This window comes from Pholis gunnellus (genome assembly GCF_910591455.1).
Source record: "Pholis gunnellus genome assembly, chromosome: 14".
NCBI lineage: Eukaryota > Metazoa > Chordata > Actinopteri > Perciformes > Pholidae > Pholis > Pholis gunnellus.
The window spans coordinates 16,830,335-16,856,044 of record NC_136541.1 but is presented as its reverse complement, the minus strand read 5'-3'; the positions used below and the strand labels follow the sequence as shown (position 1 = coordinate 16,856,044).

General features: G+C 42.8%; 2 protein-coding genes across 8 annotated transcripts in view; both read right to left on the bottom strand.

Annotated features, from left to right (window-relative positions):
- kmt2cb (lysine (K)-specific methyltransferase 2Cb) overlaps positions 1-2,090 on the bottom strand; it is a 42,826-nt gene extending 40,736 nt beyond the window's left edge. For all 7 annotated transcript variants that reach the window (XM_079173580.1, XM_079173582.1, XM_079173581.1 and 4 more), the window contains exons 1-2: positions 2,008-2,090; positions 756-870 (exon numbers count right to left, since the gene is read on the bottom strand). In XM_079173580.1, coding sequence (XP_079029706.1) covers positions 756-870; positions 2,008-2,087 — 195 coding nt within the window. In that variant the 5' untranslated portion in view covers positions 2,088-2,090. The remainder of the gene's footprint in view (positions 1-755; positions 871-2,007) is intronic.
- Positions 2,091-2,290: 200 nt separating this feature from the next.
- LOC306706102 (histone-lysine N-methyltransferase 2C-like) lies at positions 2,291-14,880 on the bottom strand (the record flags this gene model as incomplete). Its single annotated transcript, XM_079173011.1, has 7 exons — positions 2,291-2,500; positions 3,096-3,205; positions 3,363-3,472; positions 4,738-4,944; positions 6,074-6,221; positions 7,949-8,037; positions 14,693-14,880. 7 exons carry the CDS (start codon positions 14,878-14,880, stop codon positions 2,291-2,293), a joined length of 1,062 nt encoding a protein of 353 aa, XP_079029137.1.
- Between the last annotated feature and the right edge of the window lie 10,830 nt (positions 14,881-25,710).

Here is a 25,710-nt window from a genome sequence, read left to right as displayed (position 1 = left end):
TTGTGCCTCAAACGCAGCCCGCCATTGTGGTGCTCATACATGGTGGAGGAACATGACAGCGCAGTGAAACCGGAACAATGAGCAATTCTTCAATGATTTCTACTCCAGTCAGACGACCGAGCAAAACTACCGAGCGAGTGGTGACAGGAGTCGGTTAGCGGATGCCGAGGACGTGTGTGGGTTCTGGTCTTCCTGTGCTGAGTCAGACGGAGAAGCCAGAGGGTAAAGACCTCTCAGCGGCTTGCTCCATCGCCGCAGCCTCCTCCTCCACCGCGGGAAACTGGTCGGTGTGTTTACCGGCCGCCTGAGTGACAGGCGCATTCGCACTGCTGGAGGATGACGGTCGGGGCTGCACTGAGGGATGCGTGTGATCAGCATGCAAAGGCACGTACGCGCATATACACACACACACCACGCGGTTCTAAGCTGAGGCTGAACTGAAGCCTTTAAAAGATCAGCCGGAGTGAGTCATTTCTTAACCGCAGGAAGTGCAAATACAAACCACCAAGAAGTCACATTCTCATGGGTGGTCGACATTTGACTCTGTGCCAGAGCAAAAAAATCATATCTGGAATATTTTCCTGTTGAATATTGATGCCCACACACAGTGGGAATTTTGTGTTGCAGCTGCCAAAATAATACCTGCTGAAAACAATAGGTTGGTACTTACATTTTTTACATACCAGCCGGATGAAACATTATTTCACATTGTCTTAAAAAAAAGCCGTCCAGTCGTCATTTGAGGTTCTTCCTACCTTACATCTCCATCCGTTGGTGGGAAGAGAGTCTATAGCAGGTTGCAGACAGAAGGTATGGTAGCCTTTGTCACACATGTCACACACCAGCATTTTAGTGTCCTCTCCTGGGTTCCTACAAAGCGAGAGAGATTTATATTTACGTTTTATGAAATAGGACAATAAGACAAGAAAATCCAACATCTCGATATGTTTGACCGAATCCCTCGATAATCAGACAATCTTGTAGGGTTGACCACTGCTGCTTTCACAAAATAATCACGCAATGACATTTGATAAATAAATCCTCAGTAATGTGGATATATGGACTAAGTGGGTTAAGGCAAATAACAGAACAGCTAAAAAAAAAAGTCTGGGAAGTTCAGAAAATGACATCACGTTACTGTAATACAGAGTTTAAAACCAGGAAAAGACAACACTTATGCCAAATTAAGATATCCCAAATACAAGACGATGTCCGGTCCAATCACGACATCTATATAAATATCGATACATTGCCCAGCCGTACATAGGACTTTGATATAATGCAAATATCTACGCAGGGTTGTATTTAAAGAAGAAGAACTATGAAGAAGTCCCACGCATGATCATATTCACCTCGATTCTCTTTTTATTATTTCCACAAGGGAGATAATGAGATCGGTGTGTGTGTGTGTGAATCCATCTCTGTCTGTCCACGGCTAATCTCACATACTGCTGAACCAAACTGCATAATATTTGGGATGCTCATTTATAGCTGCACACACAACTCGACTGCTGACTCCTTAAAGCTAAATAATACAAATACATGTATGATTTAGGATTGGTATAACATCCACAATAAAAGCTTTGGGCAATAATAAAAGGGTTCAAAAGTCAAAGAAATAAAAAAATTGGAGTCATCCAATCGATTAGTATATGACAATAAACTCATCTTGAAAAACACCATGCTGTGCAATAATAACTCGGTACTAGGGTTTCTATGTAAACACGGAACAGAAAGCTCAATGGACAGTGTTCACCGAAGGCAAACAGGACTGGTTGCCAGCAGAGCCCCTGTGCTGTTTAAATAGGGTCAGAAGTTACAAGACTGTGCTTCAGGGTACAACATCCAGTTATCTCCTCACAAACCACAGAGGTAAACAAACCAGCAGTAAGCAGAATGCCCCGGTAGCTACAGAGAAAATTATGCGAAAAAGAAAAGATAGATAGATAGGACAAAAACATTCAGTGTTAAGATACTTCATTTAGGCCAATGGGGAAGGTGACTCACTTGCACGTCTGGCAGATTTTGCACTCCGGGCACTGCCAACCTGTCCTCCTTAGAGGGGTCACGGCCATGTCCAGGCACATCCCATGGTAATGCTGACCACAACTGGTGCAGAAGAGCTGGTCCAGTAGGTCCCCTGGGCTATCACATAGCGCGCAATTTACATCATCTACAACTACGGGCAAGAAAATGAAAGAAACAGGATTCAAGTCAGGAAAATACGGGGCGGGGGGACAATTCAGACAGTGTAGGTGATATGTCGTCAAATTTCTCATTTTCACTTGGGCTAATCATTTTTTTTACTATAGCTGTATTCAACACGACTCCACTTACATTTGTGAATGGCCAGTTCAATGTGTTCTGGGCAGAGGAGCGAGAGACTCCTGATATCCTGAAAGGTCCCAGCTGCCCCCGCACAGGGGAAATGGTAGAGTTGAGCACATCCTTCAGCACAGCACTTAACGGATGCTCCAAGGCGCTTACAGTATGCACAGTGCTGTAGAGAAAGAGAGAGAGAAAGATCCCAATATACACATATGTAAAATTAATCAATTCCATTCTTAGCCGAGGAAACAACAAACTCTAAAACATGTCCGTGACATTTTTCCGTGACTGACTGGCTGGCTTAAGTAAAAACAGTGCTTCATCCCTTAAGGTCTCTTTGGAAAAACCAAGTCATCTGGTTTCCCAGCTTAGAGAAGACCCCCTTCTTCCAACCCCTGATGGTCACATTCATGACAGAACCTCATCCATTCGCTATTCCACTCAGTTCTATAAGTGTGCACTCTGGAGATCAAATGCAAGACTTGCTGATGGGCCATTGGGCTGCAGACGCACTCGGAGAGAGCTGTGAGCTGTGCCACTGTGAACACGAGGAGCTGAGCTGCTACGAGGGCTCAGCCCCGTTGAGTGGCGTGACCTTTTCCATTTCACAGCTGAGAGATCCACGCTGCCAGGCCGACCTTTACCAGCCAGTCTGATCCATCAGCTTTGCTGTGCCTCACTGAAGCGGTCTCACTGCTGCCCCAACACATTAAGATGCTGTTAACACTCATTAGTCCACGGATCTTCTCTCCCCCCCCCCGACTCACCTTTGTGCTCCCTGAGTCAATGGCTCTGTCCACATTAAGCAGAGATTGTCCGTCGCCCTCACAAACACCTTCGGACCACAAGGCACAACTCTGATGTGCCCAGCATTGCCCTGGAATGTCAAGACATTGAGGAAGTGAAGAAACAAAACAGGTTAGCATCTAATTCGTGTCTGGTGAAGATTATGCGTCGACGTGCTAAGCTTCAACAGATGATGCTGACAATGCTTCGTAAAAAGGAACAGAAATGCTAAGTCTATTGGTTTTTACCTGACTCGAAGAGAGACTGGACGTGAAGATCTTGTGGGAGGCCGACATGAGAAAGTTCATCCCAAAATCGACTGGCTGGGTCTGGTTCTTCCTCGCAGCTTTCAGACCCACTGGAACAAAAGGAAGAGGTTTGCAGAGAAAGCAGGTCAGCACAGGTTTTTCTTCTTTTTTTTAAAAAAAAAGAAGAGAGCCTGAGTCAATTTAGGAATGAATCCAGAGTAGAGACATTAAGGCAGAGGACCATGTTCAGTTTTTACAAAAGCAGACAGATGAAGACAGAGAGAATGAGCTGGGGGAAAATGTTAGAGAGCAAATAAAAAGCTGTGGGGGAGGAGGGAGAGGAGGAGGAGGAGGAAGAGGGCCATCTTGTTTGGCATGTGCACAAGAGGCTGGCTGTTCTGTCTCATAAAATCTGTTGAAAAGGATGCGTTTCCCCGAGTCCCTGGCTTGAACTAGTGAGCTGCATAGCATGCGGAAAATGTGGAGGGGGAGCATTAGCATTTAAAAAGGACCTTAGTTCCAGTAAACAAACCAATGGCCAAAATCAAGAGAACGGTTTCTAGAAGCATGATCGCACACACCTGAGAGCTTATTGTTTATAGCCCAAAGTTTCATTCAATTATCTCCTCCCACCTCCTCACATGTCCACGGATTTGGCATTTTGTCCAACGCCTCCGCTTCTCTGACAAATCGAGATACAATTTCTCCGCCGGTGTCTCTGTGTGGCATTAACCGAGGACTGGCCCTATTGACCAATCACACGGCAGCAACACAACAGCTACTGGTTGGCTTGGCATGCGGCCAGATCCCATACTGCTCCCACTGCCCCGTTACGTCACCGGGAACCCAGTGAGACGCCCAACTGGTTCCAAAAGGACCAAAACAAATTAGGCAGCTGTCCAATAGAGTCCGAGGAGGGTCTTTTGTTGGAACAGTGCGCAAATATGTAGCACACACACACACACACACACACACACACACACACACACACACACACACACGAGAGGCTCGTGCGCAGCCGTCCCCTGATGTGGGATCCCTGGACCTGGGGACACGGACTGCTGAGGCAAAGTGTTAATTTAGCCTTCCAATATAGTGCGACAACACAACCTGTTAACTGAGAGAGGCCCGTTAGCTTGTGAGGTCTGTGTGTTTGTTTTGTGTGCATGCTCCTTTGTGTGTGTACGAGTTAGCGTGTGAATGTGTGGTCATTTATTAACCGCCATCATTGGTTTCTTTCACCAGGACAATCCATGGTGTGTCGACACTGCTTTCCAATAAAAAGGGTAAAAGGTATTTTCGCCCACTTCGCTATCCTGACCAACACTGGCAGCCAAACCATTTGTGTCCAACAGTGTCCGCCAGGCCTACTTACTTCGTCTTTTCCCTCTGTCCTGAGGTGGTCTCTCCGGCCATTTTTGGCTGAGTGGTTGTATCGCCATCGCTGCTTTCGCCCGTTGAGCCTCCTCCACCCTTGTGGCTGAAGAGTGCTTCAAACTGAGGCGTGGTGCTGAATACTTGCAGCTCCCCCTGACCCAGCAGGCTACGGCCACCGCAGTAACAGAAGGCACAGAGACGCTCGCTGAAACAAAGAAAGAAATGGGTGGTAGGGGGGTGTTTAATTATATATACCTACTGTGACTTAATACAGAGCCACGCATGTCACCATGAATTAAGGCCTTCCTCTTCTGGCAATGGGACTGTCTCTGCAGCAACATACTTACTGGTACAAATGCAGAAAGCCTACATTTGGCTGGCGCACACACTGTCTCCACACAAACACACACACACACACACACACACAAAAAATGAACCACTTGTGAAATCGTCAATGGTATATGATGCTGTATTCACAGCAAAGCGTTTTTTTTGCCCAGCGTCACACGCGCAAGTTTGACCGCTGGATTATTTGGGTTTATTTGCGGCTACCGCGCTACATGCGCCGGAGAGGAGAGGTGGCCGTGTATGCCAGATATGCTGGGTACATAACGTCATCCGGAGGGGCTCTCTGTCTGCAAGACGACAAGCAAACAACTTGTAAAATGCTTGTTTTCTGAAGGGAGCTCGGATCAATCGGTGCTAGGCTGTGCTAACATTGGAGCTGCTCTGTCAACACTCAAAATAACGTCATCCAGGCATAAATACGGCAGAAACGTTATGGTCTCAGTTAAACCCTTTGGTTTATACCATCTTACAAGAATAACTGGACATGGGCGTGTTGCACATTGCATTGGGAGAAGGGCGTTTTAGAGTCAGAGCGGTCAAGAAACAAGAGAATAAAGCAGCCAAGAACCCGGGAAAGTTGAGAAGTAAAACGGGCGGTAAATATTTATCACATTTCTTTAACCGATGAGACGGCCTCGTTGATAAGATCCCAGGAGAGGGTGCCGGTCTGCCCTCCATCACTAACATCGATAGCACAGACAGGCCGGAAGATTGATTACAACCTTTAACAGGGTGGCACCTGGGAAGAGACTGCTGCCGCTACCGGCTGATGACTCCATTTCGATTCATCCATGCATGTGTACACAGCAAGGCAAACAGCATGTCACGTTGCTACACACACATGCACAATTGCATACCAGTGCTTGTACACGCACACATTCATAAATACATTTATAAAAACACAAGGATCTTATATATAGATACATATATATGCATCTATATATATGTTAACAGTTATTGTTGGGGGGAAGTTTAGTGTTTCTAACCTGCTTTGGACTTCTCTGCTCGCTGGGACAGATGGTCCTGCTGAACTCTCGGCTGGAGGGCTCTGGGCCAGAGGGGAAGAGGACTTGTCCTCCTCTGGCAACTCAGTGGCCACCACTTCCACAGTTTCCACTGGCTGGATTGGTGTTTCTGATCAGAGCAAACAAAAAAAAAAAAAGACCAGTTAGTCAGTAAGAAATGACTCAGCATTTAATCCCTCCAGAGCATTTATGAGCATTGGAGCCCATTCAACATTGACCTCAACGCTATTAGCCGCTCTTTAACTCATTGCCAATTATGACTGTTAATTCGGCGTGCATCTTCTGGCGGGTACAGGCTGTCATAGGGCAGGTAGATTTCATTCTAGTCAGCTTCCTTCAGGTCAAAAACACAGCCTATATAAGTGAGATGGATGGTAATATATGGGGACCATATGCCCAAGCACTGATTACACCAAACCCACTGGGAACATCACGCTCTTGCTCAGAATAGCAATAACAATGGAGGCAGGGGAGGGGGGAAAAAAAACAAGAATCACCGATGCCAAAATGTCTCAAGAAGTGGGGTTTAATATTAATGGGGAATATTATGCCTGAAATACAACTAAACTGTATTGTGTTAGTATCATGAGTGCTTTTGATCTAAATTACAAAATAAAATGGCACAATTCACTGTGCTAATCATACAAAACAACTCCCAAAAGTACCTCTCACTGAGACTGTGGGCCATGCTGAATTTCTATTAACATTTCACTGAGCTGTAATTAAGCTAATACTGCAATGATTCAGCATCATCCAATGGCAGCACACAAGGACAAATTCAAGCTCATTACCGCCTAGCAATTTTCAGATATGAGTGAGGTAATATCACTTTTGTTTTTCACAATATTTAACAGCAACATTGTTATTCTGATAAGCATTTAATATGTCACTATGCTGAATTTTATACAAGTATGTTTCAGAACGTGGTTTGCATTAAACATGTAAGTTACATTGAGCACATGAAGCAAAGCAAGGGTTACACATAAGATTAACAGGAGATATTAAACCCACGTCTTTACCTTTTTCAAAGCAAAGATCTGCAAATGTACTGCTTGACCTCAGCTGTATATCACTTTGGGGACAATACTGTATAGAAATTGTAGATTTCATTTTTGCGTCTGAAAAAAACAACAAATCCCATGCCCACAGGGACACCGGTCCGAGTGGGCATGGGATTTGTTGGTTTTTTTCGAAAGAAAAAAGAAAATCAGTTCTAAAACTGCTAATAATTGCCTATTGTTTGTGCGATGTAAACCACAGCTAATAAAAGCAAAGCTAACCACCGGCAGAATTTCACTCCACAATATCACCAGCTCAGCAACAGAGCTGCGCTGAGATGTATGAGAATGGGAGGCATAGTCACGTGACGTGATGTCCACACATAAAAAAAAAAAAAAAAAGCACATAAATGGGTCTGGAGAGACTGATGGGATTTTAAAAAGCTTTTAGAGGGCATTAGCCTAGGGCTCTTTCCCACTGCACCTCAATGCCAATCTCAGAGCAGGAGGAGAGATTGAAGCAGTAAGGGGAGAGCGAGAGCGAGAGAGAGAAAAAAAGAAAAAATACGCACTCACTGCAGCTTCACAGCTCAAGCTAAACCCTTTCAATTATAGCCCTGAAGTAGAAGCATGGGGTGCCAAGAAAGAGCTCTCATCCATCCTCCTCCAGGAGAGGGAGACTCCTCTTCTACCTTTACCGAAATACCCTTCTGAAGCACCGTCTGCATGAGGCGGCCCGGATGGGCAAGTTCAAGTCTTCCATCACTCCCCAACGTAACAAACGTGTACATGATGGATCAAAAAGGGGGGGGGGGGGGGGGGGGTTGCAAAGTCTCACCTGTGTCCTGAGGGCTTGTGGACTCTGTTATCTCAGTCCCATCCATGCTGTCCTCCTCATCCACAACAACTCTCCCTCTGGTGCGACCCCTAGGGTGAGGAGGAGACACAAACAAATAAAAAACAGGCGCAATGAAAAAGAACAAGACGAGAAAAAGGGGCCTGGGGTTTGCCTCCGGAGGGGGATGGGGTGGGGGTGGCGGTGAGGTCATGAATTAGTTAAATATAGTCACAGCTGTCACTGATTTTTAATGGAGGCACTCAAGGGCGCTGGGCAAGGCGGAAGGGTGGTAGTAGGGAGGCGACTGGTAGCATGTGGAGTTTAAAGATGGAGGCAGAGCAATCGGATAACTTTGCTCTAAAGATTGAGGTAAAGAGAGTACAATAAAAGGGGCATTATGGCACTAATGCAACATCATCCATAAATATATGACTATGCCCATGTGGGGGTGACAGAGTTGTAATGAATCTTTTACTGTTGCTCATACCAGAATTGAAATGTGCGTGTTCATCTTCAGAGCTACGTGGAACAACTACCTTTCTCCTTTACATTCCCTGGAGGGGTGACGACTGATTAGAGTTGAACTGAACACGGAGTACAGACATTACTTATCATCATAGCTCTGTAATTTAAGACCGCTCCAACAAACATTTAATCATGAATGCGCATCAGTCATGTTTGGCATCCTGAACATACTCATTCTTAGGGTTGTTGCACGCAATCACACACAATACGTGTCTGTCTTTTTTTGCTATTATTCCCTTTATAATAAAGTACAACAAACAATTATTTATGCAAAATCTACTTTCATTCTACTTCCGGTGTTTTCAAGGGGCGTCCGTGGATAGGTACACAAACAACCCTCCTGTTGACGATTAGTCCCAGGGGGAATAGAATTACTGAAGATAACACACTTAAATCTCTGAATGATTGGGCATAAAAAAACACAGCTAAAACCTCTCACTATTATATGTAATTGACAACTACTCTATCTGTTGACAGCAAGCTACCGTAACCAATTTGTGCGTAGAACACGGCACTTTGAACCTCTGAAAATAAGGCTCGTTCTGATTCAGTCACAGGCGTCAGCGCTGGGTACGTACGTACGTACGTACATTAGTGGTAATGTGACGGCTGTGCTTTGAAAATGGCGAGTTTGGTTTGTGAAAAAGGTCAGCGCTCTGTTCATTTCCCAATGACGAATTTTAAATAATTCTTCATTAGCAAGCTGCAAGTTCATCATATTCAAACACATTTTCTTTTCTTTTTTTAAAAGGCCTGTTTGAGATGAAGTATAAACACAATGTTTTCTCTAACAGTCTAATTCAATTAAAGAAATGTTTTATCGGCAAAAACAAATATACAAGGATTTATTGTAGATAGTACTACGAGAGACTACTGAAGATGCTGCTTGTTACGCGAGCGGGTAATGATACTGCTCAGTACAAATGATATTGTTCATAACTTCTAAGTGCAGACTCTGCCATGAACACACCAGTATTGGGCTAGATCTCTGATATATGAAGTCAGAAACTATTTTTTATCACTTAAGCGGTGTTTGCATTCGTCCAACAGTGCACCGTGTGAACCAAATAATAAGTGTTATTAGAATTGTAAAGCTTATAACGAACAGACGTGTGCGAAACATAACATTCAAACCATACCAGCACCCGGGCTGGGGCAATTCGGCGACGTACTCGGCGTCATCGATTACAAAAACACTTTGACGTGTTGGTGCGTTGCTCCTGGTTTAAGCTGTTCCCCCGAAGAACAAGCTGCAGCTAAAAAAACAAAACTTCGCCCACGACCTTCTTACGGGTGTAAGTACTTAGTATTTTAGACAGATGTGGTGCTCTGTAAATTCTACAAACTGGAAATGGCAGATAACACCTCGGAAAACCAAAGTATTCCGGAGCGCACTGACGGAGATAGACACAGTGTCCCGTTTTTTTTAAATAAACTCTTTTTAATAGACTTTTATTTTACAGCACCAAAACTCAGGTACTGTATCGGCACTAGTTCCGGAAAATGTACAATCGTCCTACTCGCACCTTTCGCATCATGTTTTAGAAGCTTTGCGTATCAAGCGAGAGAACTTCGGTGCAATACAAGGAAACGGCCGTCGTTAATTGTAACAAATTTAAGCATTTGTTCATGCAAGGGACCAAGCTGCCAACATCCTGTCCAATACTATCCGAACAAACAACTTCGTATCTCTCTAAAGGACACAATGCAAAATATTCGGCTACATAAAACTATGGGGGGGGGGGGAGCTTTAAACCTAATTACATATTTCAACTTTAGTTGTCATTTTATTGTTCTAGTTAACTGGATGTCACCGTGCAGCTATGGTTTGCAGGTAGCAACGCTCAGAAACAGTTCACTGGCAAATACTCACTATTAAAAGGACTTGGATTGAGATCCAAAGCTAAACAACTTGATCAGGATATCCCTTCTCATGTGTCCGCCTCCTGTTGAGTGACCCACAAATATCTCATTACTGCTCCTGTTTAAGATTTTCTCTCTAGAGTGCCCAGTTAAATGTAATCTTAGCCTTTTTCCCCCACTTCCCCGTGTCATCTCTTAACAGACGTGATCACAGTTTTAAAACCAGGAAATTTTAAATTTCGGCATTATGAAAAAAAAGTGCAAACCTTGCCGTATCTTACTGAATGTGCTACGTCAGCAGATCAGACAACCGTGTCTACATTTCCAACCATGTGCCTCTGTGCCAAGTCATACAGCCACAGCCACACACACACACACAGCCACACACACACACACACACACACACACACACACACACACACACACACACACACACACACACACACACACACACACACACACACACACACACCCCACCCCCCCCCCCCCCACGGTTGCATACAGTATGGGGAGATCTGTCAGTGTCAGCATCCTCCAATGGGGAGCTCTGTTAAACTAATCTTGGAAGCGCCATGTGGAAGGAATAATTGTCGAGGATACAAATTAAATAGCAACATCAATTGTTAGCATGCTAAGTGGGTAGAGAAAGCGCAGGCCAAATGAGAGCAGCGTGTCTCATGGGTACTCGGGAGGATACTGGGGGTTGGAAGTGAGGGAGGAGATGGAGGGATGGGGGGGAGGGGGGTCATTTTCGGTGCCACTGGAGAGAAAAATCACAAATGGCTAGACGCCAAATCAACCCCTCCCTCGAAAATTACTTCCATGTCAAGATAAGGAACAACCCTAAAACAAAACCCAGAGGATGACAGAAGAGGCCTCTGGCAAACCTCGGCTAAGAACACGAGGTGCAGGTAGTAAGCTCGAGTCAAACAGAAATATCTCAATGAGGGAGAAGCAAACTATTACATTCTAACAGAGAGCTTGTTTTTTACAAATCACGCTGAGATGACAGAAACTGAACTTATAGAACTCACGAGGAACAAAGAACAACAACAATAAATATTTATGACTTAACGAGATATGAAGATAAACCTCGAAAAGCAGCTTAGCTATTTCTGCACAAACCAAAATAATCAAAAGTGACAACTGATCAATATGCTGTTACATACATTATAATATGTATAGTAATAATTTGCTGAACATAGGTCTGGACAGACAATGTCATTATATACATTTTCTAAACTCTACATCAGCTGATCAGAGGTCAGAGACCAATCTAACCTTGCCTACAGCAGAAGCAGAGCAACACGCCATACATCTTTTTCGGTCGTAGATCACGATCACGTTTTGAGTACCGCACCTTCCGTCTCACAGGCAAACACTTTTATCGTCTAGACCCAACGACATGCAAGTGGGTTTTGATTCTAGAGAGCAAATTCAAACGCAGAAAATTAGCCGCGTGGGACATCTCGATCTGCGACCGCGATCTGGTCTATTACACGCAATGTAGTTGGCGGCGGTGACGTCTTAACCATAGACTGCTACATAACATACAACCCTAATTATATATATATAACTCCTTTAAAAGGGCATCAAATTACAGGCCGTTATTTAACTGACAAACGCTCAAGACTAACATTCAACCCCATACCCTGCACAACTTATCCCCCCCACAGTCCCACCACAGGGAGAAAGAGAGAGGAAAAAAAAGAAAGAAAAAAAAAGGAAAAGGTGAAAATAATGCTGGGGTAAGTAGTTCCAGTCAGCAGCGTGCTGCCCGGAAAACCTGAAAAGGAGCATGCTGCTCTGAAATGGACTGACGAGCAGATGGAGCGTGGGCAAATCTAGTAAATTCCAACAAGCAGGTCTACAAGAGCGATTTCTGACACGTTCTCTTTTGTCACAAGCAAACTGGCTTTTTTAACACTTAACATTGGTCATTTTAATGTTTATACTCGTACCGCTAACATCCTTTAGAAGAGGAAGCCAGTTTGTGTGAACACAAGACTGCGCTATGCAGATAATTAACAGCTCTGTGAAGTTGTTTCACTCTTGAGTGTATTACAGTTGGGATAGTTTGGTTTCTACACACTGCCTCACGGGTAGTTTTAAGCCAGGAGGACCAGGGCCCTTTAGCCTCATCAAGACCGATGGTGAGAAATTAGAGCGCATTGAATTTGCTGACAGGCGGTATAACCTGAGGTCCATCCATAAAGCTCGGGTTATTATTGAGAGTTGGCGGAGGGGGGCGTTTTAAGGAGGTGCAGTGGATCTGAGTCAATTAAATCTTAAATGGGACAAATAATTGTGGCATCAATAACGCTTTTACAACGCTCTGCAACCTTAACAAAAATCTGTTTTTACACAAAAGAAATAAGGTATTAATTCGGACCACGACAACACTGACCGACCATTACAACACTTAGTAAGAAGAAGAACAACACATTTCTGCTCCTGGTTTGTTGTTAAACAGTTCCTCAACATGAAGCCATTCGGGGTGCGTACCAAGTCATCCTTCCACTGTGGCATTAACCATCGTCTGGATGCTCGCAGATTAAACGATCCATTGGGAGCAGGGTATTAAGATTGATTGAGAGGACGGACTAAGAGGAGAGTTAAGAACCTTGCGGGCATTATATTACAGAGCAGCTCAAAGCTGCTTTATATGTTGCTATGGAAGTCACAAACAGAGCCGGGCACCTTGTACAATGCCCCATGAGAAACGTCTGTGGAACAGTTCAACCCCCCGAGAAGACAAGGTCTTCTAATCAGAACTCCAACAGACATTTTATCGAAAAATTTGAAACCAAGTAAAAAGCCAAAACATGGCCAGTTTTGAACAACCAACAGCAATGTATAAAACATCAACAAATGAAGTAAACATTAGATATTGGTTATCAGAAATGAAGCCGACCGTAGTGCCTTGTTTTGATATCTTCCATTGCAACAGTATTACCAAGTACTACGCTAAACTACGTCTCCGTTTTATACCATGTGTAAAATGATAGATTGATACAAATTGTGTGTATTACATAGCTGTACTTATTTCCTGTAATATGCTGCCTGGTGAATGCCACTTTTCAAGCCCCAGAAGGAGTTTTAGGCAATTCTCCTTCACATTCCCTTGAAAATTATATCTATTTTGTATCTTTTTAAAACACTTTTATAGGTGCAAATAAACAAACAAACACCTAGATATTTTGTTAAAGATACGTCTCGCTTTCAACTGAACAGGGATTGGGTTGACCTTTTTTTGCATTTGAAAATAAACAATCCCAGATTATCCAAATTTCACGATATGATTTTGGTGCTGCTTCGTAACCATATTTGCCATATGACTTGATATATAAAAAAAGCAATAACACACACCTACATGTTCTAATTTGTAATACAAGCAGATAACACCATAATGCAAAGACAGATCACAGATTTAAATATTTGTTTTTTAAAAAAACTACGTTTGAAATATTAGAATATCTATTTCTTCCGCATTTGGTCCATGACGACGTTTTCCCTACTGTCCCCGAGTGACGCAGCACTTTTGTCAGACGACTCGTTTCTATTTATTTCTGTCACTCGCTTTGAAAGCCTGCATAAGACGAGGAACGGCTGACTTGTGAAGTTGAAATGAGGCGTTATCCATACGATACCTCCTCATTTGTGGTACAAACTTAACAAGATAGCAAGTACTACTCACCCGCATTTTTAGTGGTCACGTCGCCAGTCTGATCTTGAGCGTACAGCTGATAGGTACATGGTTTGTTTACATGATGTCTCTATGCGGTCGAGTTCTCTGCCGTCTTTACGGTTGTTTTGACCCAGCGTTTAGCTCGACCTAACGTAACGTTTCATTTTGAATCGATGAAGGCGATGTTATTTGACTCCTGGCTTCGGGGGCATTCAGTGTGCACGAGGCAGACAGTAGTAGTGCTTTTTTCCACAATCGAATGTTGGTTTTCATATTTGAATATCTATTGTTTTTGTACTAGACAAGCCCAACTGGTAGCATAGCGTCAAGCAAGTATTGTTGAACCATGTTTGAAATGTCATCGTCAAATCATTAGGACACTGGTCTCTTGTGTGTGTTTCAATGACTCCATAGGTGAATGGGTGAGCTCAGTGGGCCAGAATGCACCACTGTCTGCTCTTATATCAAAACGACAACCCTAAAAGTGGGGACGAAGTGTAAAGGACGTGGCACCTGGACGCAGGACCATTACTGAAAGAAAGTCTCGTTTTTATTCTACTTTATATTCGCAGCACCACCAAGTCGCTTCTAATTCATGGAATGAGTGAATTCTCTGTGGCGTGACATGCACACAAGATTACTTTAAATGTCCAAAGGTAAAAGCCTACTTCTTTCTGTTCTTAGACGTGGACGAGGGTGGTGCCTGGGGCAGGGGGACAGCAGCATCCTTGCGCGGCCTGCCACGGGGTCGCTTGTCTGCATGGGCGGGACTTCCTGTGGACGTGGCCCCTACACTGCTGGAGGGCAGTGAAGGTCCCTGGTCAGAGGGTTCCACAGTCTTATCCTCTGATGACATTCTGAAAAAAGTGTAAAAAAAAAAAAAGATGAGATCGTGATGGACGTTACTTGGCAGGTGGGCTTGGAAAATTTAAATCAACAGTAAGAGGACGAGCAGGTGCTGATTTTCACCTCTGTCGTTTTCATACTGGGGGGGGGGGGTGTAAATTCTTAGATGCATCGCGATTCTCTGGAACGATTATGACTCGATGCAGAAAACTCAATCGGAAATTTTAAAACTCAATTCTCAACGTTATGATCGCCTGTAAGAATTCTGTGACACCGGGCTGTCCGTTCCTTACTGCTGCCGCTGAACGCAACAGACGTGATAAACGTGCGTCTTGTTTACGTTGTAAAATAGGAGCTAAATACTAGTGGAGTTTTAGTGAGGGTGGCTGAGCTTGAGCAGCCGAATATGGCTTAAAAGCTAACGTATGGAAGCATTTCGCTTCTTCTTCTTCTGTCCAACACGGAAAGGGCGAAGTGAGTCACGAAGTAGATTGACATTTTTGGGAGGATTTGCGCCCCTACTCAGTCATTGGGAATCAGAGCTTTCGCACTATGTTGCACACTTTGGAACCGAGTAGGGCTGCAACTAACGATTATTTTAAGAATCGATTAATCTGTCGATTATTTGTTCGATTAATCGATGAACCGGATAAAAAAACAAAAAAGCATTAATTTCCAACCCTTTATTCAAAAACAGAACTCACAGTGCAAAGAATCTTCAGAAAGTGCACAAAGGTTGCTCGAACATCCCTGAGCTGTTAAAGTAATAATTAAAAAAAAAATTGACTAATATCAGGAGTGGGATTCAGCGGGTTACCCACGCCTCTCGGTGAAGGGTAGACACGCTGAGCCACTCAGTGTGGCGCGCGTGCAGCCCCGAATATCTAAGGGCATCACAGACCTGTTGTTGCTCAATCTCGTGTGGCTGAACGCCACTTGTCCCTCTAAGAAGTTGAACGCCGACCGCACGGGGCCGCGTAACTAGTCAGCATGCCGGAGTCTCGTTCGGTATCGGAATTAACCAGACAAATCGCTCCACCGACTAAGAACGGCCATGCACCACCACCCACAGAGTCCAGAAAGAGCTATCAATCTGTCAATCCTTTCCGTGTCCGGGCCGGGTGAGGTTTCCCGTGTAGAGTCAAATTAAGCCGCAGGCTCCACTCCTGGTGGGGCCCTTCCGTCAATTCCTTTATGTTTCAGCTTTGCAACCATACTCCCCCCGGAACCCAAAGACTTTAGTTTCCCGGTCGCTGCCCGGCGGGTCATGGGAATAACGCCGCCGGATCGCTAGTTGGCATCGTTTATGGTCGGAACTACGACGGTATCTGATCGTCTTCCAACCTCCGACTTTCGTTCTTGATTAATGAAAACATTCTTGGCAAATGCTTTCGCTTTCGTCCGTCTTGCGCCGGTCCAAGAATTTCACCTCTAGCGGCACAATACGAAGTGTCCCGGCCGTCCCTCTTAATCATGGCCCCAGTTCAGAGAAAACCCCACAAAATAGAACCGGAGTCCTATTCCATTATTCCTAGCTGCGGTATTCAGGCGACCGGGCCTGCTTTGAACACTCTCATTTTTTCAAAGCAAAGCTTCGGACCCCGCGGGACACTCAGTTAAGAGCATCGAGGGGCGCCGAGAGGCAAACATCTCCGCGACTTATTGAGTGGCGTAATAATCGCGCGACACAACGAATCGATAATGAAATTCGTTGCCAACTATTTTAATAATCGATTTTTATCGATTTTATCGATTCGTTGTTGCAGCCCTAGAACCGAGATACAACCGAGACACAGCGATGCTCTACAACTGAACCAAAGCTAAAGTCATGGAGTCACTGAGGAAAGCGAGTAGGATGGTAGTAACACGCTATGAGTGGACGTCCGTTACCACAGAATCTAGTGTCACCATAACAGCGTTTTTACTACGAGGATGCTGCTAGAGGCCCAATTTTATTTATTTTCTTGTTGGTTCTCTTTGCAATGGTTGTAAATGTAACTCCAGTTGACACATCTCTTCTATTTGTTACTAATATTGCATTAATAAAGGATAATGGAAGTAAATTCATCTGTTTTTAAAATTATGAATCATTGCAAATATGCAGCGTTTTAAAAATAGCAGATAGTAACAGTGAGAAAGAAAACCAAGATGGATCGATAATTGTTTTATAATCGCATCGTAGCCCTCTGAATCTAATCGAATGGTGAGGTTCTAGAGATTCCCAACCCTTATTTAATACTGTTAACAAGCTTTCATGGAGTGGATGGAAAAAGGGGATGACTTGTCATTCTCATCACTCCACACCCAGCAGCTCCGGGTTTTCCAATTGCTGCAACCCCCACAGAACGAAAACCCAGTACAAACAGCTAAATGGTAAATATGGTGCTCTAATTCAGAGCTAGCACGAGTCCACTGGCGAACAGATGGAGATTCACTTTATGTTGCAAAAACTATGGTTGGGTGAAATGACAAATATACCATGAGACGGGTTGTTTACTGCAAAAGATCGTTCTATACCATTTAACTGAGGTATTCATCTCTTTAATGTCTCTGGGGGAATTTGCCAATTGCCAGAATTGTTGCAGAATCAGTGAACAGATTGTTTATATCCATTGGCTGTTTGCATTCATACGGTGCAGAAACACTCCACAAATGGCCTTGAATTAATTTGCGTTATATGTGAATACAGTTTGCTCATGGGATGTACTTGTACACTGGAGTGACAAAACCCCAAATTATGCTTGAGGCGAAGTGGCAAAAGAGGCCACTGTGCACCTCTCACTCATGTCTAAAACAGGGACAGAACTCACCTTATTTGGGTCTTTTGGAAAAAAAAGAAAATGAAAGAAAGCTGTTTTTTCTGACCTGCCTGATTTGTCAGGAATTACCATAGACTGATAAAATGTTGATGCTTTATGCTTAACGCTAGTTATTGTGATGAATAGTGGCGTAACGGGCCGTTGTCGATCCGTTTGACTGACTACACACTTTACACATCACAGTGAGAAAAAAAGTTCTACTGACGAACGCTGTCGGCCGATATTCAGTTAAAATATGCAACAAGGACATCAGCCTTTTTGCTTTCTATTCGCCTATCCATGATAATGTTACACTGAACAAGAAATCAGTTGAAATTGACATTGGAAGGGAGCTAGAAACTGTGGCAGCACCGCTAACGGCTAGCACACCTTACATTATGATGCGTTTCGGCTCTGTTCAGTGAAAATGATTATTGGGCAAATGTAAATAAAATGTTACCATGATGTGTTCACATGTAATCTTGTAAAATTGAGTTTGGGTGAGAAACTTGAATAAATAAATTTCTTTGAAGAAGACGTTTTCCCAGAAATATACAACAGATATTAGAGAGGGAACTATGACTTCCCAACACTAGCTCTAAGCAGCTTATAATACATCTTAAAACTACTAATGACAAAAGTAGTTTTTTTAATGAATACTATCTTTTATTTCCTTATCATTTGAATTGTGTGTTTTTATGCAAAAAACACAAGAGATGATGATAATAAAGTAAAACATAGTATTTTGAAGAAATGTTGATGGTTTACACTGATTTCAGAGTGTCTGGAGCCTTGTAGACCAGCTGCTATAACAAAACTAAACAACGAAAGCAATCTGTATCTGCCAATATGGATCATCAATGATCGGCAATTGTCATCAGCGGCAAAAAAAAGCGTGATCGGGGATCTCTAAAAGTTACATTTGCTCCGTTTTATATTTTGTAATGATAAGATCCGTGACTCCGATCGGTGACACCTTCCGAACCGTGAGTTCTATGATCCGTTGCACCCCAAGTGATGAAGTGTCGTTGACCAAATGAGTGAGTTCTTCTGGTCAAATGAAACAACAAACCCATGTCCGTTACTTAAAACAATTGCCTTTGAATTCAAGACACCGGTTCTATAAACGCTGGGGAAATGCATTGCTTTCTTTTCACAATTGATTTCACGCCGTATAACTTTGGCTCATCTCCAAAAGTCACCCTGCTTTTGGAATATTTAGTACTAATGCTGCATTCAAAGAGTAGAAATAACAGGAAAAACACCCCTTATTCTGACTTGTTCACACATCATTCCAATAATACAATACAGCCATGACCATGCCCCCCAGGAAGTGTATACCATCTCAAACCATTGGCTTATAATGAGTCATCTTTGCTCTAGAGCGTCTTTAGTTTGGCTAATTCACACAATCTGATGACGGTGATGCCGTCGTGAATTAAATGTTTGAAGTGTATCCACACATATACCCGACTCCAGTTTAACAGTTTGAAACAAACAGTTGTCCCATGTCCATCGAGCGTGATTAAACCAACAAGCATACTACAGAGATGCCACATCCGAATGTCCTTTACCGAAAGGTAAATTAATTTGTATTGAACCAATTTGTTAGATTAAAGTTACCAGTCTGTCACTAAATAAAACCAGTTACGAACAAACAATGTACGGCTCCCATCACATTAGCTGAATCGACTGGATTTGTGTTAATATGGGATTTTGTTCTGATGCAACTGCCAGCAATGGTGCAGCCAGTCTGTGTGCCATTGTTGACATGACTATAACATTTCACCAAGTGGAAGATAGTGTCGGTATCGAAAATGACTGATATTTCCAACTCTGAGGTCGGATGACTGATGTAAATGTTTTTTCCCCACCGTGTTGCTTGTGATTATGGTTTAAACGATAAAAAGCTAATATTGACCACTGGCCATTTCCCATGGATTTCTTACAGTTTACACAATTTCATTGTGAAAGGCTTTAGTCCTTAGCGTTGATGTCTGGAACTCTACTGGAGGTATGAACACCATTCTTCTAAAAAAATACTCTTTTATAATGCATTGCAATGACCCGTCGTGCCCTGTATGACGGCATGTGCAGTTGTTGCCCTTTTTCTCCACTCATTTATTCAGGTTTTTCTTTTAATTTGTTTGCCTGTGTGTAAGTTGTCTGTTCGTGTGATGCACAAGCGGGTTTGAACAGTCTGGTTGCCTGCACGTGTGTGTCTCACGAGATCAAGCCTCTCTCAACTAGGCAGTGCAGTAAGGCTTTTACTCTGCTGCAGTACAGCAAGTATTTTTTTTCCCCATCACTGAGAGCTAGACAGTTGCATGATAAAAGTTTGTAGCTTCACACAGATATTTTGGTTTCTTTTTGGGACAGAGAGTATTGTCAAAACGCTACTTTCTTTTCACAGTAATGTAGACAGTGATGGCTGACTGCAGCTGCTGTTGTGCTGCTTTGGCTACAGTGCACGTGGCCAATGTAGACAAGGACTAAGTTAACAAGTGGCTGGTGAGGACATTTAGCAAGCCAATGGACAGATATTATTCTTGGCAGTTGGTGTAAAAAACAACTAGAAAAGGCAAGAGAATACTGAATATACATTCCTCTCGTGGTCAGTAGCATCCAGTGGGATTGGTTTGTGTATGCTGGACATGAAAGCAGGGAACCGTTTGTTGTGTTAACTGTTAAGACCATAGCACTATATCACTGATGTGTTTCTGCGAGTTTATTTTGAAGTCTCAAACCTTGTTGAATGTGGCTTTAAAATTCAAATAATAAACATTGTGAAAAATTGCCGATTTTTGGCCGATGATTTCTAACGCATTATTGTACAGTAACATGAAAGGTTTTATGGTTAATTAAGTATTCTGGCCAGGAAGTCAGTGTGCTAGATGAGAAAAAAATCAACACAATAGAGCCTGACTGGGTTGTAATAAATATGCACCAATAAAATAAATCCAATTATCCAATAAAATGACTGAACATATTTTCCATTTTCCACAGAAAACTAGGTTTATATCTCGGGTAATCTGAGTACTTGATAGTATCACCTTCACAAACACCTTTTTTAGTAAGACTCATCCCTTGACCTTTTCTTAATGAAAGTAATGAAAAAAGAGAGAACGAGTACTGGGTTTAGCACCACATCATCCTTTAAAAATAAACAGCAGACGTAGCATGTTTGTACCCACTGGTGATAATTTCAGAACGGCATATTGCACTTGCTAGCTTTTTTTTTCCTGGAGCAAAATTCAATTACATCAGACTACATACGACTAATCTTTAGGAAGAGTCATGCAAAGGTCAACTTCACTGGATTTCATTTTCAGTAAAGCAGTAAAATAATTATAAACTATAGTGGGTCTAAATTTACATTACATTGTATCCTTTGCAAGGTAAATTATGTTTTTGCAATGCAATGTCAATGCTGAGGTGATATGTTGTTTAGCCGTACATTACATACATTTAGCACATTGTGTTGTCCTGAACAGTTATGCATCATTACTGCTATTGGTGGCTAGTCATGTGCTGTGGTTTGAAAAGGACCCTGTATGGCCTGAAATTATTTCAGAAATTAAAGAGACAGCTCCCTATTTTGGGACTCATACCATCTTTCACTGCCGATCTGTGTTAACTCTCTCTTTCTCTTATGTCTATAGTGGCCTTCAGGCTCTGTGGACAGATGGTGGTCCAATAACACCAAACTCCACAAGAAACATTACTCATTACAATGGTTAGGCTGTCAGAACAATCATCCACAAATTATTAATGTGAGCCTAAATCCTCAGATAAGAAACAGTGGCTTAACGTTACACAGTGTAGGTGGTGATGTAACACAAATTAGTTGGATAAAGACCATTTTATAACCAGATTTACTGCCTCGACAGAGAGGGATGAGAGTAACGTTGATTGTTGGGGCATCTGAGGTTATGATCTAGGACTACGAGGCAGTCACGACCACCACAGTCGTCTCAATTGGAGGCATGCTAACGTTAGCTTTTGTTAACTCAAGCTTGGGCACAAAGCAGCACAGCTAGCGATGCTAGCCCGTTGTGTTCAAACTCTGTCGCCTTTTCTCTGGCGACCACAGACAAAATGTAACATTTACGTCGTCTGAATGCGACCGATAATAAGGAATGAAACGATTCCATGTTTCGTATTTAAGTGGAAATAGCAGACTTGCTTCTGCTTTGAGAGACATTAGCCAGTAAAGACAACTTTGAAAGAGATTCACGTAACGTTAGCAAACAGGTTACCTATGGTTGACATTAGTTGGCCAACTCATTGTACTAGCTCGTAACTAACGAAACACCAAATATTAATGCTTCAGCCTTTTGTTGTCCAGCGACCCATGATGACTATAATAGTCTGTGGATGATGGTAAACTTAACTACGCTGTCCGTTAGCCCACTTACACCCGGGTAACGTTACAACGTAGTGGTCGTCTGTGCCCATCACACACAAAGGCTCGGTCTATTCAATGAAACGGAACTGTTCTGGGGAACTACAATGATACACAAAAGTGAAAACGAAACGTTATACAATGACGTAAGCTTTGTTTTCTGCTCTTCTGTAGACACTAGTGATAGTTGTGTGTGCGTGTCGGTCGCATATATTGTGTTAAACTGTACATATATAACGTTACCCCTGTGTTTCTGAACATCCCCCATGAACCGTTCCGTTGAATAGTCTGAGTCATGAAAGGCGGAGACAAACCCCCAACATCGGACTGGAGGTGGGTAATGTTGGCTCAGCTTTTACTTCACAAGGTGAAAGACAAACAAATCTAGTGTGCTTGAAAAAATAATAAAATGTCTCACTGCAGCTTACCTTCCAGCCCTATGAATAGCGAATTATCCTCTTCATATCCAAAATACTGGGGATGAAACGTCGCACTTTTATCACCCAGCTAGCTAGCGAGCTAATGGAGTTAGCTAGCCTCTCCAATGAAGCAACACCGCAGCTCTCAGAAATGCATCACGCATATCATTATATTCCAACGTTGTAATGTTATTCCCAACATGGCCCATTTGATGGGGAGGCGGACGATGTAAATCCAACAGAAACCCGCTCCGGTTGCACGCGCATTAGTGTGGATCACTTTCCTTTCTCCGATGACAGCTGTCGTCGCACGAGTTCTGGTTATGGAGCTAACGTTAGTTGGTGTTAGCCACCCAAGTCTACGGCCAACAATTCTACCATTAACGTACAAACAAATCAACGCCAAGATCCAAGCGGCTGCAAAAGTCAACACCCTGCAAATTAAACTTTAAATTCGGATCCTCGGCGGATACACAGCGACGCGCAAAGCAACCGTCGGGTGCCGACCGCTTGGTTGGCAACTGGTTCTATTTTCTTCAGCATCGACAAGCTGCGGGACCAAGCGGCCAGTTAGGAGACTCTCGCAGCCAGCCTGCCACGCAGCAACAACCGCCTCCAAAGACATGTAAGAACAAACGTTAGCTTGCCAAAAACAACATGTCGCCTGCCACGGTTGCCGAACTGCAAGATTACTATGAAATCTCACTAAATTAAGTTGAAGATTACGCTTCGGTGTACTCAATAACGGTGGCCATATCTAATGATAAGTGGGACCGAAGCACAGCCCCTCTAGGCTCCTCAAAAACTAGATCCACCTCCCCCTACCACAACTACGGCGCACAAATCTGTCCAAATCGGCGTGGCCCGTCGAGAAAGGGATGTTTCGTGAGTGTGGAAAGTGTTTAATAACATCAATGAGAATATACGACGTGAATATCACGCAAACCGTTTGACAATTTCTTCAAAATACTCTCTGACCCTGCGGAGGGATATGGGCATTTAGTAAATAAAATAATGGCTAGGGAGGGCTTAAAACATGGAGCCTGGATTGCAGCCGGGGTGAAGGCGGATTGTGAACCGTTGTCGCTCCAGCTCATGCAAATCTTCGCCAACAGCAGCAGCTGCAGTGACTCAAATAGTCCTCAGCCTTCTCCAGAGCAGGGCCGAAACACACAATGATGGATTAACTTTAATACGCGAGTGTGCTGGTTCATGGCTCGTCCAGCTAGCATCCATTCAGAAAAAGACCACGACCAAATGGATCCCCAGCTACCCACACGACGTCTCTTTTCCTGCCTTCTTTCCCTCTCACACACGCACACATGCACACATGCACACACGCACACGGATGCAGGCATTGTATTTGGTGTTTGGTAAAGGTAGCCTGCAAATAGGCAGACATACTGTACACGCAGGGGTTAAATTACGGAAAAGCCCCAGGGGTCGGCTTCCAGCAGCTACACATAATAAGTAAAAGAGCCAGTGGGTGTTACGTATTTACGTGCATGTTTCCTTTTTTTTGGTGAGCTTTTATTTACAACTTAATGAGTTGTTTTTTTCGAGTGAAGCCTCCAGGAAATGAACTGGAAATAAACACAGCCATATTCCTTTAAATGGTAAACCTTGGCACCTCTTTCCTAGACCATGAGCTCCCCCTGCTGGCTAATATAACACACAAAGTGTTTTGCAATTTGTTATTGTTTTTAATTAATATTTAATCAATTGGAGACAATTCAAACAAATCAAATGGCAGTATGCCAACGACTAATATAGGGGAAATATGAATAAATGAGTACAGAAACATATTCCACAAATGCCAGAGAGCTCACTGGTTTGATAAGTGCATGTCAATCGTATGCTATGGCCTTTACATCGGTTGTCAGTTGTTTTCGCAACTCGTGATAGACCAACAACACACAATAAGACCCTAAATGTTGTTTTATTTATCCGTCACTCATCCTGTCATTATTTGCAACGGTGAGTTCCATACAATGGGTACAGATTGCATAAAATGGTCAAAACGTCTATATGGTTAATGCACACTCAGATGCTATTTTTCATTTACAAGATAGGACAACAGTTTACAAAGGCACTTTATGTTGGTTTATCCTATCATTTGTCTCCCGTATGTATATATGTCATTCACAGCTATATATAAAAACAATAAGACAAGTCAATATCATTGAGAATAAAGACCAAGGGAAGTCGACTGAACCCTACCAAAGCAAATATATAAAGAAAAACAGAGGAGAAACAGGATGGCTTAGATATGCAATTGAGTCGTTTAGTAAGTGTATACAAGTTGATATATGTTTATATGTTGTTTATATACATTAGAAAGGTCTTACTAACATCATAATCATTCACACACCCATCAAGTATCATATTCCTGGAAAAAGAAGAAGAAAAAAATACACCGTAAACAAAGAATATATTAAGCTTTTTGTCTGTCTTTTAATGTGAGCAGGATGGACATTTGGATGCAGGGTTTGAAAATGTATCTTTCAATTTCAGCTATTTTGCTTCAAAATCTCACAAAAATGTCATTGTCGTTCATCAAAGCATTCATCATGTTTCATGATATGGAAAGAATGTCTATAGTAACTATACGGACTTCACAGATGTATCTAAGTCACCCGTTCTTCTGAAACGATATTAAAAATGTTCTTTTGTTTTGGGTGGAGAAAAACACTTCTGGTATATTACAGGCAGAGGGCAGCATGGTTCCATTTTAACACTGGGAATAGTAATCAAATTCAATTGTCCAATTACAATTTAACATTAAAAAAAGCAGGATGGCTGTTTCTCTTCCTGTCAAACATTCCTCTGTTTCAATATCTCAGGTGATAAACAGTACAGTGAAGTACAATATTCTCTATTGTGGGAGATGTCACAATTAGAGATGAGATGGCAAGGCTTGTCAAAAAAATTTGAGCCGGTGAAGCAAGAATGAATATTGTGAAAGGCTGAAAATGCAAATGTCTTTACTGAGCTGACTCCAACAGAAACTCACTCAATGTTCAGGCATCTAGCGGAAGGTAAACCCACCTCTGCACACATTTCTGCACGAGACTCTCCCCACCTTTTAAATGCTCATCTAAATCTCTATGATGCCAATTTATAACGTAGGTTTGTATAATTATCAGCAGACAAATGTGTTTTAATTCAATAAGTCATTCCAGCAAAATAAAACCTAATTACACGCTGGGTAGTTAAAT